This window comes from Solea solea, chromosome 10 (genome assembly GCF_958295425.1).
Source record: "Solea solea chromosome 10, fSolSol10.1, whole genome shotgun sequence".
NCBI classification, from domain to species: Eukaryota; Metazoa; Chordata; class Actinopteri; order Pleuronectiformes; family Soleidae; genus Solea; species Solea solea.
Window position 1 is genome coordinate 3,087,188 of NC_081143.1, and position 12,845 is coordinate 3,100,032.

Consider the following 12,845-nt stretch of genomic DNA (forward strand, 5'->3'; position numbering starts at 1 on the left):
CCCTTGCTCCACCCACACATTCATATACAAATGACTCAGCTAGTCTATGACTGATAAAACGCCCTCTGACGCCTTCTTCCTGAAGAACAATGACAAATGTGGCAGCAAAGAAGGAGGAAAATAAAATAAAAATTGCTCAATCAATGCATTCATCTGTGATGTTGAAATCTGAAAAAAAAAAAATATTTTTGGAATTTGTTTGTTTTGGTATTAGTGATAAACGTCTCTGTCTCTTCTGATGAAAGACGCAGCTGTGGTGGAATAACTTTTTTTACAGTTACTTTGTGATCGTCCCATTTTTTCATGTGTCTATTTACACCGCTGAGTTACATTAAGGAAAGATTCATCTGTATGAAATTAATTTCAGTCATTTGCTCAAAGTAAGTCTCTCTCTCTCTCTCTCTCTCTGATGTTTGTGTGTGCGCTGCGATCCGCAAAGTTCCACGCCAAGTACGTTTTTATATATATGCCGTCGTGTGTGTAAAAGAAAGCGAGCACACACCAGCTTTTTGTGTATGCATGTGTTTATACATGAGGCCCCAGATGTTTTATATTAGATCAAGGAACAAATATGGCGTGTCCTATCACATTAACAGATGGAACCAATCCCAGATAAAGTTGGGTCAAGCGGGTACGTCACACCCTGCATGAGGCGATGAAGATAATAGTGATGATGATAAATGTCTTTAATGTTATATTCTGTACATGTATGTGACAGACTGCATGTCTGTCCGTCCTGAGGTTTCTCCCATTTCTCCGGGTTTTTTGTGGAGTTTTTCCTCACTGGATGAGAGGGTCTAAGGACAGAGGCTGTCACTCGCTCTTCAGACTGTAAAGCCCTTCCAGGCAAACTGTGTATTCTGATGTTGGGCTATATAAATAACACTGACTTGACTTGGCCACTTCACCATTTGTGTCTGGTTTGTTCCGTGTCAGTCAGTCAGTCATCATCTACCGCTTTATCCTCCACCAGAGGGTCGCGGGGGGTGCTGTGCCAATCTCAGCTACATCGGGCGATAGGCGGGGTACACCCTGGACAGTTCACCAGTCCATCGCAGGGCCACACACAGATAGAGAGAAACAATCATTCACTCTCACTCCTATGGTCAATTTAGAGTGTCCAATTTACCTAATCCCCACATTGCATGTTTTTGGACAGTAGGAGGAAGCCAGAGAACCCGGAGAGAACCCATGCACACACGAGGAGAACATGCAAACTCCATGCAGAAAGGCCTTCTCGCTGCAAGGCGAGAGTGCTAACCACTACATCACCGTGTGGCCTGGTTTGTTCTGTGTACAGAATATTATTTGGATGGAATTTACATATTCACCTGTGAATATGTAACATTAAAAGTTTTGAACAGATGTCTGGACATAACCTAGGATGAATCACTTCATGTCATTTTAGGCATTGACTCACTACATTGAGATTAAATCTAATAATTAAATCTAACTGATAAATGTCAGTGGGAGAGCAGGACCTGTGCTGCATTCAAACAGTGAAATACCGTTTGAATGTAGCACCTGCAGTAAAACCAGTGCACCACTGTTTCCCTTCACAAGCTGTGTTTGAAACATTCAGTGTGTGCCCAGTGATACTGATGTTAGTACTTATAGAACCTCTCTTGTTTCCGTGTTTGATTATATGCACAACATTGTCCCCGAATTATTTTTAGATTCAGGATTCTGAACTATTGAACTGAATTATTTTAAGAACATTGGTTTGTCCAATATAAGCATACATCAGAATATATTTCAGGTTATTTGTATCGTAATGACGACGGCCTTGACAAACAGACCTCGCTCTTAATCGCCCTTCTGTGTATAAACAGATATTTCAGACAACAGCAGCGTTCCTGCAGGAACACATGATGATGATGATGATGATGATGATGATGATGATGATGATGATGATGTTTATACTGGCATTCATGGTGATGGGTGGACAACGTGAAGACACATTTCCTTGGATTTGTGCCAAGGTGGAGGTGCAGGTGTGTTTTTTGAAATTTGATTAAAATTAAATTGTAAGCATTTAAAAGAATAACTTGCACCTGGATCACTTTTATTCAATCGACTGTATCTTACCTCCGCATACAATCCAGAGCGCGGATGAAGAAATCCTTACTGAGCTGGTGTTCATCACGTAGCAGGGCACACTGCTCTAATGTGACAGACATGGAAGTTCGGTCTTTGGCACTTTTACAGCTGGTGAACCTGATGCCATTTAATCTTCGGCAGATCTGGGTGGAGGAGTAGAACACATCATGTGCAATTAGTGCAAACAGCAGAAGTCATGATCTATTACAGAGTGCTTTTTTTTTTTTAAACTATTTTGGAAATGAAATTCCACAGACATCAAGAGATCTGGTCTTAAATTAATAACAAGAACTTGGTCTTGCTGCTTGTTTTACTATCTTTATGCAGAACTCCTTCAGATTGTGTAACCAAATGAAGAAAACTAGATACTGTGTATCAGTTATCATAGACAATCCATCACACTCAGGAATTTTCCAGTGCTTCTATTTAAGCCAACACTATATCAACACGGCCAAGTGTTCACACACTGCGGTTCACAGAGATTTATCTTCTTGACAAGAACAGAAATGTACAAAAATAACAAAACTCACTGCTCCAGCAATCCACAGTATCTCCACATTCTTTCTCTTCTTCGTGACTACATTCTGGCCCAGGGTTTCAAGTAATTCTTTTATATCCGTCTGTGTTTGAAAACATGGTAGACCTGTCCAAAGAGAACAGGAAACACATGGGAAGTGATTGTGAAGACGACTTTGATCTGAAACTAATAACATGTCACACATTAACAATCGTTGCATCACTTCCACTTAGTACTTACATTCTAGTGGCACCTTTTCACTTAATGATTTGTAATAGGCTTCTAATGTCTCAAAGTTCTTCTGGTTTATTCTCTCTTGTAGGGAGATATCTCCAAACCTGATGGGATTACAGAGGCAATGCAATAACATTTGTGTTTAAAAACAGATTATGATTCAGTGTAAAACACAAACTGCACAACAGTACGAATAACATTTGTGTTTTAGTGGGATTACATTATATTATTTTTATTTTTATTCATTCATTAAAAGTAAATGTAATTGTGTTACATATGAAATAATTTTTTTTTTGAAAGATATTGAATTAAGCTCTGAATATAAATATAATTTTTTTTTTCAGAGGTAAAGATAAAGGATGACATGAACATAGCCAGATAAGGACCTAGAGATACTATCTCAGGGTCCTTATCTTAACTTTCATGAAAGCATGAAGTTCTTAAAGAGTAAACAAACAGTGTGTGTCGTACCTCTCTGCTATAGTCTGCTGTTCATTGATGCCCACATTGAAAAGCACTGGGAATACTTGCAGAGGCTTTCCCTCCTTGATCTCCTCAGGCAAGTTCTGGAAAACCAGTCTTGGTAATGGCACTTCTACAGTGAAGTGGTCACTGAATGCAAGAAGAAACACAAAATGGAAGTAGTATGTATAGTAGACAGCGACGGGTTAAAGAGAAATGGGTTTGCTGTGCAAAGTTGATGACATTTGGGAAGGTGTACCATTTGACACCAAAGACAGGCCCGGACAATCTGTAAAATGAAAGTGTGTTTGCATGCGAGAAAGATTGGGCAAGCCACTAGATGTCTGACATGCAAGTGGGAGGTAAAACGAGAGTTACACAGAGGATAAGATCTTATTGACTGTGGCGTACTAAAGTTTGCCAGTAACCATCTTAAACATGATTTGGCCTTATCAAATATACGACCTGAAAGTGACCTTGGACATTCGTCATCCTGATAAGCCAGTCGTGTATGTATTTCATAAGCCCAATGCAGTTCCTCAACTATTTAAACAAATGCAAACTGTCCAAGTGTTTTATGAACATGGATGCTTTAACATAAAGAGAGAGTAGGAGATGAAATACACAAACAGATGTTTACCACTACTGCTTACAAATCCAACAACAGCATAAGTGTTACATTTTGTTTTTCAATTTAGTTTGTGAATAGTCTGACGCTAAATCATTGAGGTTTTCAACAGCATTGAGGTTTTCAACAGCAGGGAATTAAGAACCCTTCCCGTCGCCCTCAGCAATTCAACCATGCATCTTACGCAACTTGCACAAATAAGTTTAAGTGTGCAAGATACAGGACGGATGCTTTCATGAATAAAGCAGGGAGATTTGACCCGCTCTCCAAATAGAATTGTTCCAGTCTGTTGGTAAAAGGAAGGTCCCACAAATTGAACCACTGGGACTTACAGCCTGCCTCTCAGCCTGTATCACTGTCTGTTTATATAGATGAAAAACATGCCTGATTGACACCTATAGCTCAGAAAATACTTCTCCAGCAACTCGACTAAAAGGTGCGGCTTTCACAACCTTTGTGCAAGGTTATACTAGAATCTATATGACCTATTTCTCCTAAACATTTGACCTTTTTAACTCATGTTTAAAAGGTTTATTAAAACAAGAAAACATATTTGAGTTTGGTGTCAATGCTCCGATCTTTTCTCTCCCCACAGATAAGAGGTTGATCAGTAATGAATTATACAGGCCGATAGCACATTAATAGTCTGAAGCATTTAAAAGCTGATAGGCCATTAATCAGCTGATAGCCTCATACCCACCCAGGAAAAAAAGATCGGACATTTAAAACATGACGAATAAACGAATAAATGCAGTAACAACATTCATTCCTATTTTAAAGTGTATTTCCACACTCCTCTTTTGACCTAATGACCTCAGACTCAGTCGTGCATTTGTGACTCCGGAGGTAATGAAATTCACAAGGTTCTTTGAATGTATCGCTGTGGACTCCGCATTATTTACACTAGCTCTCATCATGCGCTGGATCTTAATGGATCCAGCAGCAGTCTGCATCATTTGGTTTCATGGAGTGTTTTAAAAAGTTGTTTGTGTTATTAATCACCTGGAGAAACTCGAACAGCAAAAGTGTCTCTTACACGAGCGAATATCTAGTGACCCATAATTAGTTTGAGGCGTGCTCCTAGCTAATAGCGACCGTGTTTGTCTATCCTCCATGCAGAGTGGTGATCTGCGTCCCCACAATGTGAACAGGGTGAGCGGGGACAGAGTCCGCTGATGCCGACAGGTTATAAAAATGCCTATATCAACCAATTATCAGCTGATATGTTTGTAAGGTCGACCGGTGCTGGATTATATTACAAATCATATCAGGAGTTACGAGTAAATATCTCAAACACCCTGTCAGAGGCAACAGGTGGATGTTGGAGCGGTGGTGGAGCTGAAGTACGGGCAACGACGCTGGGACAGGGCAGTGTTGTAGTTTAAATACGCTGTCACACTGGCGTGTCTGGTATGTACTATGTAATACTATGTACTACTCTTGCGTTCATATCAAATTACGTGTTTGTGTTTTTTTTTTCCATGTACAGTACTGTGCAACAGTTTCAGGCACCACCAGCTCTGCTGTTTATTCTGTCTGTCAAATTCTGTGATCATTGGAATTTGGAATGAAGTGATGTGACTTAAAGCTGCTCTTATATATTAGCGAGCTGTCAATGAGTTGAACTCATGCAACATGTGTATGTGATGCTCAAGCATGTCTTGAATAAACCTGGCGTAATAGACGTTTTTTTTTTAGCAGATATTTCTTTATATGAAATAGTAGGACAAACACAGGATCTATCAGTAACATTAATTAAGGTTTTTTTTTTTAAACAACAAAAAACTGCATCCATATTTTCTGGATGGGTTCCAGTAAAGCGAAATAGAACTAATTATCCTCTATTGTCGTTATAGCGTTGCAAAAACAACAAATCTGATGGTGGCCTAAGACTTCTGCACAGTACTGTATATGTGTACACATGTTCGCGAGGGAAAAACACATTGTTGAGTAAACAACAACAAAAACGAAGATACGAAGATGAACACGTTTGACGTTTTTTAACAGAGTGGGAGAGTTTCTATTTTTTTTGTTGAATGAAATGGGAAACCATTGTGTCATTTACATTTACAGTAAATCTGGCTGAGTTAGAGGTCTGTGTCTGTCTGTGTGAGGGAGAGAGAGACAGAGAGAGAGTGAGACGAAGGGATGGGTGGGATGTCCATGTGTGCCCTTGTGTATGAGTGGTTGGCCACCCCTGTGCTATGGTGAGTGAGGCATGTCACGCTACATTTGTTGATTTGAAAGAAATCGTCTCGTTAGATTCAAGCACAAACGCATACAGAAGAGGGGGCGAGGCCTCACCGTTGGCCACACACTAAAGGCTGAAGGTCACTGAGGTCATCCGTCTTGGCCTCTGTGATCCTGAACACAACTCGCTGCAGGTCTGAGATTCCAACCTCGAGGTCTTCCAGCATCCCGATCTCTTCACCTGAAAACATTTTGACACCATTTCATTGTTGACTGTTACTCCACATGACATGAGTTTGGCTCAAGTTATTTAAATTCTGCTGACTTTAGTGTTTCATGTTTGGACACTTTAAGCTAAAGTAGAGGAAACTTGATGTGTGTGAACACTTTTAGTAGCTTTTAGTTTACTTCATGGCACTGAAGTCCCCCTCAAACAAAGAAGAAGAAACACTGTCAGAGCCCTGGCTCTGGCTGCCCAAACATGTTTTTTCAAACTCACACTAAGACTTCTTCGGTTGGGTGTGGACTAGTCAGTGGAACTACATTTGTTTACATTTAAGAATATTTGTGGAATGTGAGCATGCAACTCACTGACTGCAATTAAATTCACTGTCTATAATATCTACAGCTTTAATTCCATTGACCAATCTTTTTTGACTTCTTGGTGAGCATCCTTAGTTTAAAGCTGGGGACACACTACACACCTTTCACGGTCGTTACTGCTTTTTAAAAGACTGGGATTCACACATTTATGATGAGAGATCACAGACTACGTGATTTTCCTGCTACTTCCTGTCTTTGTCTTCTGGTGGTATGTCCTGTGTCCCACCTTCTCTTGGGGAACACACTCACTTTTTCATTGGATGGACTGGGACTGAGGTCGGGTCTCTTACCCTCACACACTAACAGATTTCTGTGCCAACCAACAAGTGCTGACTGGTGCAGCCCAACTGTGAATTGTGGTTAAAATTGGGCAAAAATGTAATGTAATGAGAACTCTGATCATGCTGCTGCAGGTAGCGAGAATATTTATTTGGTACATTCTCCCGTCTCTGCATTGATCTGATAAACATCCATCTTCAAGACACAGTGATTAAATTTCACTTGGAATTTAGTGTTTAATGAAGTTATTATGTAATTAATCTTGTTACATGCTGTGATTTATTAAAGTCTAATCATCATTCTAGCTTGGCTCATCTAAACATAACAACTATTTATAATTTCTTCTTCCAGTTTTGATTAAACATCTTCACTCACTGTAGGTGCTGAGCAGGCTCTCAAACTGGGCTACAAGGCCAACCAGGTGGAGCTGCCTTAGGAATCCTTTGTCCTCCATTCCAGCATACAACCTCATGGCGAAACCACAGGCTAAGGCTGCCAGCTAAAAATAAATACATAAAGAAACACATGAACATCACACACACACAAAAAAACATACATTCATGCAAAGCCAAGCAGGTCCAACTGCATATTTTCTGACTCACTCATGTTAGATCTCCAAACGGAGGCTGTGGTCATCATTTTTGGACAGGCAAAGCAAACGTTTGGGTTTGCAATGTGTCACAACAACAACAACAACAACAACATAGTAAACTTCATTACAGCTCAACTGGCTAAAATGAGAGTGTGACCTGTGAAAGGCCTTCTTTAGCAGGGCTGTGTTAGTGTTGCCTGGCAAAGTTCGTCAGGAGCTTGAGTTACCACTGTTAGCTCTTGCTCTCCAGTCATACAGCACCATGCTTTTGTTTGGTTGATTTTGACCTTGCTATTTAAATGTCTACCATTTACAATCATTTTCACTCATTCATACCAACAATAACACACTCAATAACATGTAATGGTTTTGGGTTATTGTTTTCAGAACTTCAACAAACCTAAAACCACACTTCTGATGAACCAAGACAAATAGATTACATACGATATCTTCACTTTCCCTTCAGGACTTCAAATAAGTCATTATTCTGACAGTGTTGCCACCTACTGCCTGACTGAAGACCACATCTCGCCTCTGTTGGAGGAGGAGGCCCTGTGGTATGCTGCAGGCAGCCTCCTGCAGCAGCACAAACGTCATGGCTTTCTTCGCCTTTCCCACCACTTCCATCACACACTCCTTTAACCTTGTCACCGGAGGACACAGCTGCTCCCTCCACTCACCTGCAAAGAGAGGGAAAACAGAAGACATTGGACATTTAGGTTTGTCTTTCAAATGAACTTTTATTGGCAAATCACACTTTTATCTCCTACGATTTTATTCTCTATTTACATTTGAACGTTATTTTAATGTCTATCTTTTATTCAGTTTTATGCTTTTATAGTTTCGCTGTTCACGTTTGACTGGAAATGGGGAGAAATATAAAATAACACATGATTTTGTTTTCTTGTTGCAGGCATCAAATGGTCCACAGTATGCTTCCAGCCTTTAGTGCAGGAATCAGAATCAGCTTTTTGGACACGCACAATAAACGGACAGACTGTCTCTCTCTCTAACCAACTGACAAATAAGTCTTGGGGCTTGGTCTGAGGGAACACTTTAGATAAATAAATATATGAATAAGTGTAAATACAGATAGATGAACATGAATAATAATAACCAGTTACATCGCTGACGTGTGAAGTCTGATCACTACAGCTGTGCTTCAGTGAAATTTAACAAATGAGTCAGGTTGCTGTAAATAGTTAAAGATCTGTATTATACTGATTTCTGACACCTATTTGTAAATGTTCCCATTTTACACATTTTTTAAAAAACAAACACATCAGAAGTAGTTAAGTTAGTTAGCGGTAGTGACGGTAATTAGTTGAGCTTATTAGTTAGAGTGTAATGTGTCTGAATTGCAGACACACATTCTCTTTAGTTCCCCTGCTTGGAAATAAGAGCCTCAAATGACTATTTGCTAATTGTCAAAATACACCAAACTAGTGTTACAGTTGTGATTACCACCTTAGAGCCAAAACGGCATACTCAACACAAGCTGAGAAATAGTTTGCAGGAATTGGAACACAGCACAGCATTTTATTGTGTCCTACATTCATTTGCTCAATAAAGCAGGTTTCTTACAATCCCCTCACTGGCTAATAGGGGGCAGTGTTGGATAAGTAATGTGTATTTGAGCTGCTGTAACATACTGAAAGGTTTCTCTCTCTCACACACACACACACACACACACACACACACACACACACAGGCATGCACACAGCACATCACGGTTGCCCTCGTCTGTCAGAGAAATCATGTCTTATCTCATTTTCTCAAACTCCGCCTCTGCACAGAGAAGGAGGAAACACAACTCCAGCTGTCATCTCTGCAGCAGCACACCTGTCCAAACATCTAAACCCCCACAACGTCTTGTCAGTAAAGTCTGGGCTTCACTGTTCTTCACGGGAGATAAAGCCTATTTCATTATTCTGCCCATGTTTGTACGGAGACGAGCAGGTGACCACTTGCTCTGAGGCTGATGAGCATCTTCATAAAGGTGTTTTGGGGGACTGAGCAGCAGGCCTTGATCTTACCTACCAGCTGACTGCTGAATACATTCAGATACCAAATAAAATGGATGCACCAACCAACACTAGCACATTTGGCTGTGACACAGACTCACACACACACGCACACAGACGTGGCCTTGTCGCCTGGTCAGAGTAATGCTGCAGCAGCGTGTGCCAGTTGGCAGCAGCAACAGACTGGGCACTTGTCTGGACACAAGCTTGAGGCAGGATTTCACTGAACGTAAGGGAAGACGAGGCAGCGAGTGGTCGACAGTGAACGACCCTGCACTTTAAACACTGCCTTTTCATCCACTAAAATGGAAACAAGTGAAGTTTTTCTTTTGCTCATGTTTAAAACAACGTGGAAACTGCACATACATTAAAGTACTGTCTCTCAGCCACACTGCATTGATCAATTCTAATCATTCAATACTGTCCCATCAGATTTGACAGTTCATTCATAACTCCAAGCGTTTTGAAAGTGACTTTCACATGAATGCACACATGTCCACACGCTCCTCCGCTGTTGTTTGGCTTTGCCACGCTGTCGGTGCATACGTGAAGGAAAAAAGCCACGTTCATTCTAATATATGGCCATTAATCCTCGCATCACAGAGCCACATATTAGATATAGTAGGAAGTGACAGATGTCTTTGTTCTCATCACTGGTAATGTGAACACAGTGACTGAAAATATATACTCCATATAGGTAATTGATATTATTTGAATGAAAAAGCTCCTGTGATGATAAATGTGTTGCTTTTTTTCAACACACAAGTCTCAATCATGAAGCGTTTTTAATCACCGTTGAATCTGAGCCTTCTTACACACAGCAGGCTGCCTGCAGACACTCATTCAAAGGCTTTAATCATGTAGAAAAGAAATCACCAGCAGCAGCAATCACCTTTTGTGCTGCTTTAGATTATTTTATCATGCTGATTTTGGGCCGAGCTCCATAAAGGTATTTTTTTTATATCATCTCCATGGGTACAGAAGGGGCAAGGCTATTCTAAGAAGGTAGTTAGACATTTTATATACATAAAAGGTGTGCCGTATAACAGCACATATAAATGCATGTCTTGGTCTTTGACATGTTTCTTTGTAATGGTTTTGTCCTGTGGCAAACAACAAACATCTGTAACCCTGTAACCCTTAGAGCATTTTGGCTGCTTTTTTCCATCACAAGCGTTTAAACACACTATATATACAGAGGCTATAAGAATGTGCAATATAGAGTGTCTTGTCTTGAGCAAAAAGTACTTAAAAAGTTTAAAATGGGATTGCATTTGTGAAATTTGGAAATACGTCACAGTTCAAAGTTCAAAGTTCACTTGGTTTCACAAAAAGAAAAGAAAAATGCACAATTATTGCTACTTTATATCACTACTAAAAATGTGATATAAAATGAAAACTTGACTCAACAACACGTGAGAAAATGAAAAATAAAATGCATTTTTTAAAGCGTGAATACGTGACCTATAAACACCCCCCCGCCCAGGATGTCCCTATAAGGATTTGTGTATCATTCCCATGGCAAATTACCATGGGTGCACCTGCGGGACAGATCCGTGCCATGTAGTAGTATACTGTAAGTATTGTGTTGGTGTCAGATGACAGATACGTAATCCCATTAAAATCACAACAGTTATTTACCGGGGTTGTTGTGTGAAGTGAAGACATCAGCCAACTGCTGCTCGGTGACTGGCTCCTGTTTGCTGTAGTCATCCTCCTGGAGTTTGTCCACCATGGCAATGACACAGTTGAGACATTTAGCCACATTGGCCCACACCCTGTCCTAAAAGAGCCAAAATAAACAATCAGCAATCAGCCCCGCTCCATTGAATAGATCAATTTGTCACACATTCTATAAATGTATTGTGTATAAGACTCCCTTATGTTAGCAAACATTACAGTCTAAACGGGCTTTGTGTCCTAAAGGTCAAAAGGAAATTGCTGTCTGGATGTTCAGTGATTACTGTGAAAGCGTTTGCGTTGTTTGCAGCTTTCTCTTTTCCTGAGCTCCTGCTATTCAATGATGAATAATGCTTTCACCTTGTGTGTGTGCAAATAATAATAATGATGATGAAACAAAAAACAATCCACACAAAGTGTGTGTAACTTGGTCTCTGTTGCTTCCAAAAGTGGGATCTGAACTTGTTATAAATATGAGAAATACTCATAATGAAGCAGTGGTGTGCAGAAATCCTGATAAACTCCTGCTGTCAGTGTGGCAGACAGTGTCCTCACACGCAGACAAACCAGTCGTAAACACTTCACACGGTGACAAGTATTCTGCAGTTATTTTCTGCTGTCAGTTTGTCATGATGAAATGTTTGAACCCCTTTGAGAAAAGCTCTCATTAAAATGAAAAAGTAATGTTTGGCTTGCAATCTAATTTTGCAAGTAATTGAGATTATTTGCCATAAAAATGGTTTATCTGTAATAAAGCTTATTTCCCCACGTGTAGTCCCCAGTGAAGGCCGGCAGTAAAAATAACAGTTTGTCATACTGTACTTAAATAAAGTCAAACAGCTTTGATAGACTCAGACTCACCCATTCCTCCTCGTCATACTCTTTATGGTGCGGGATAGAGTCTTGGTGCTTCAGAGCAAAGTGAACACCTTCTGCAATGGTTGTGGTTTGGGATCCTTCCACATTATTACACATCATCGTGCTCTCAGTGACTGACGTGGCTGGACTGTGGCCTGGAAGTCCCTGAACTGGACTCTGATTCTGGTCACTGCACGGGTGGATGTGACCTTGATGCTGGCCCATCTGCACCGGGCTCTGCTTCTGGTTTTTGGAAACGTAGCCGGGCTGCGCCGCGTGCAGCGCTAGTAGTGCACTCTTGACCAATTCATCCTTAAGTGTGTGAACAAACTGTTCTGTCTGTAGCAGAGAGGAAACAGATACAGGAAAGAAAGGAAGATAATGAAAGTTATTGTTGGATAGAAAACACATAGAGAAACAGAAAGTGACTGTGGGGGAGTGGGTGTAAGATAATACAGGTGGAAGTGAGTTTGGACGGGGTAACTATTTACAGAGCAAGTGAAAGGAAAATGAACACACTCCTTCTCCATGAAGTAGCTGCTCTCCATTACTGCAGCACATCCAGTGAGCAACAAACACCAAACAATTCAATGACTCCTCCTTCAGCCTGCTTCTGTAGGAGAACACCTCTTTTGATCTCAAATTCACCAGCGACTGTAAGTTGACGATGATCCCGGA

At 40.5% G+C, this 12,845-nt stretch overlaps 1 protein-coding gene across 8 annotated transcripts in view; it reads right to left on the reverse strand.

The window, feature by feature from the left end:
* inpp4b (inositol polyphosphate-4-phosphatase type II B) overlaps window positions 1-12,845 on the reverse strand; it is a 254,171-nt gene that overhangs the window by 2,818 nt on the left and 238,508 nt on the right. For all 8 annotated transcript variants that reach the window (XM_058640949.1, XM_058640948.1, XM_058640950.1 and 5 more), the window contains 9 exons: window positions 12,171-12,506; window positions 11,271-11,412; window positions 8,113-8,285; window positions 7,389-7,512; window positions 6,246-6,372; window positions 3,323-3,463; window positions 2,858-2,955; window positions 2,631-2,743; window positions 2,089-2,243 (listed from right to left, as the gene is read on the reverse strand). In XM_058640949.1, the coding sequence (XP_058496932.1) occupies window positions 2,089-2,243; window positions 2,631-2,743; window positions 2,858-2,955; window positions 3,323-3,463; window positions 6,246-6,372; window positions 7,389-7,512; window positions 8,113-8,285; window positions 11,271-11,412; window positions 12,171-12,506 (1,409 nt within the window). The remainder of the gene's footprint in view (window positions 1-2,088; window positions 2,244-2,630; window positions 2,744-2,857; window positions 2,956-3,322; window positions 3,464-6,245; window positions 6,373-7,388; window positions 7,513-8,112; window positions 8,286-11,270; window positions 11,413-12,170; window positions 12,507-12,845) is intronic.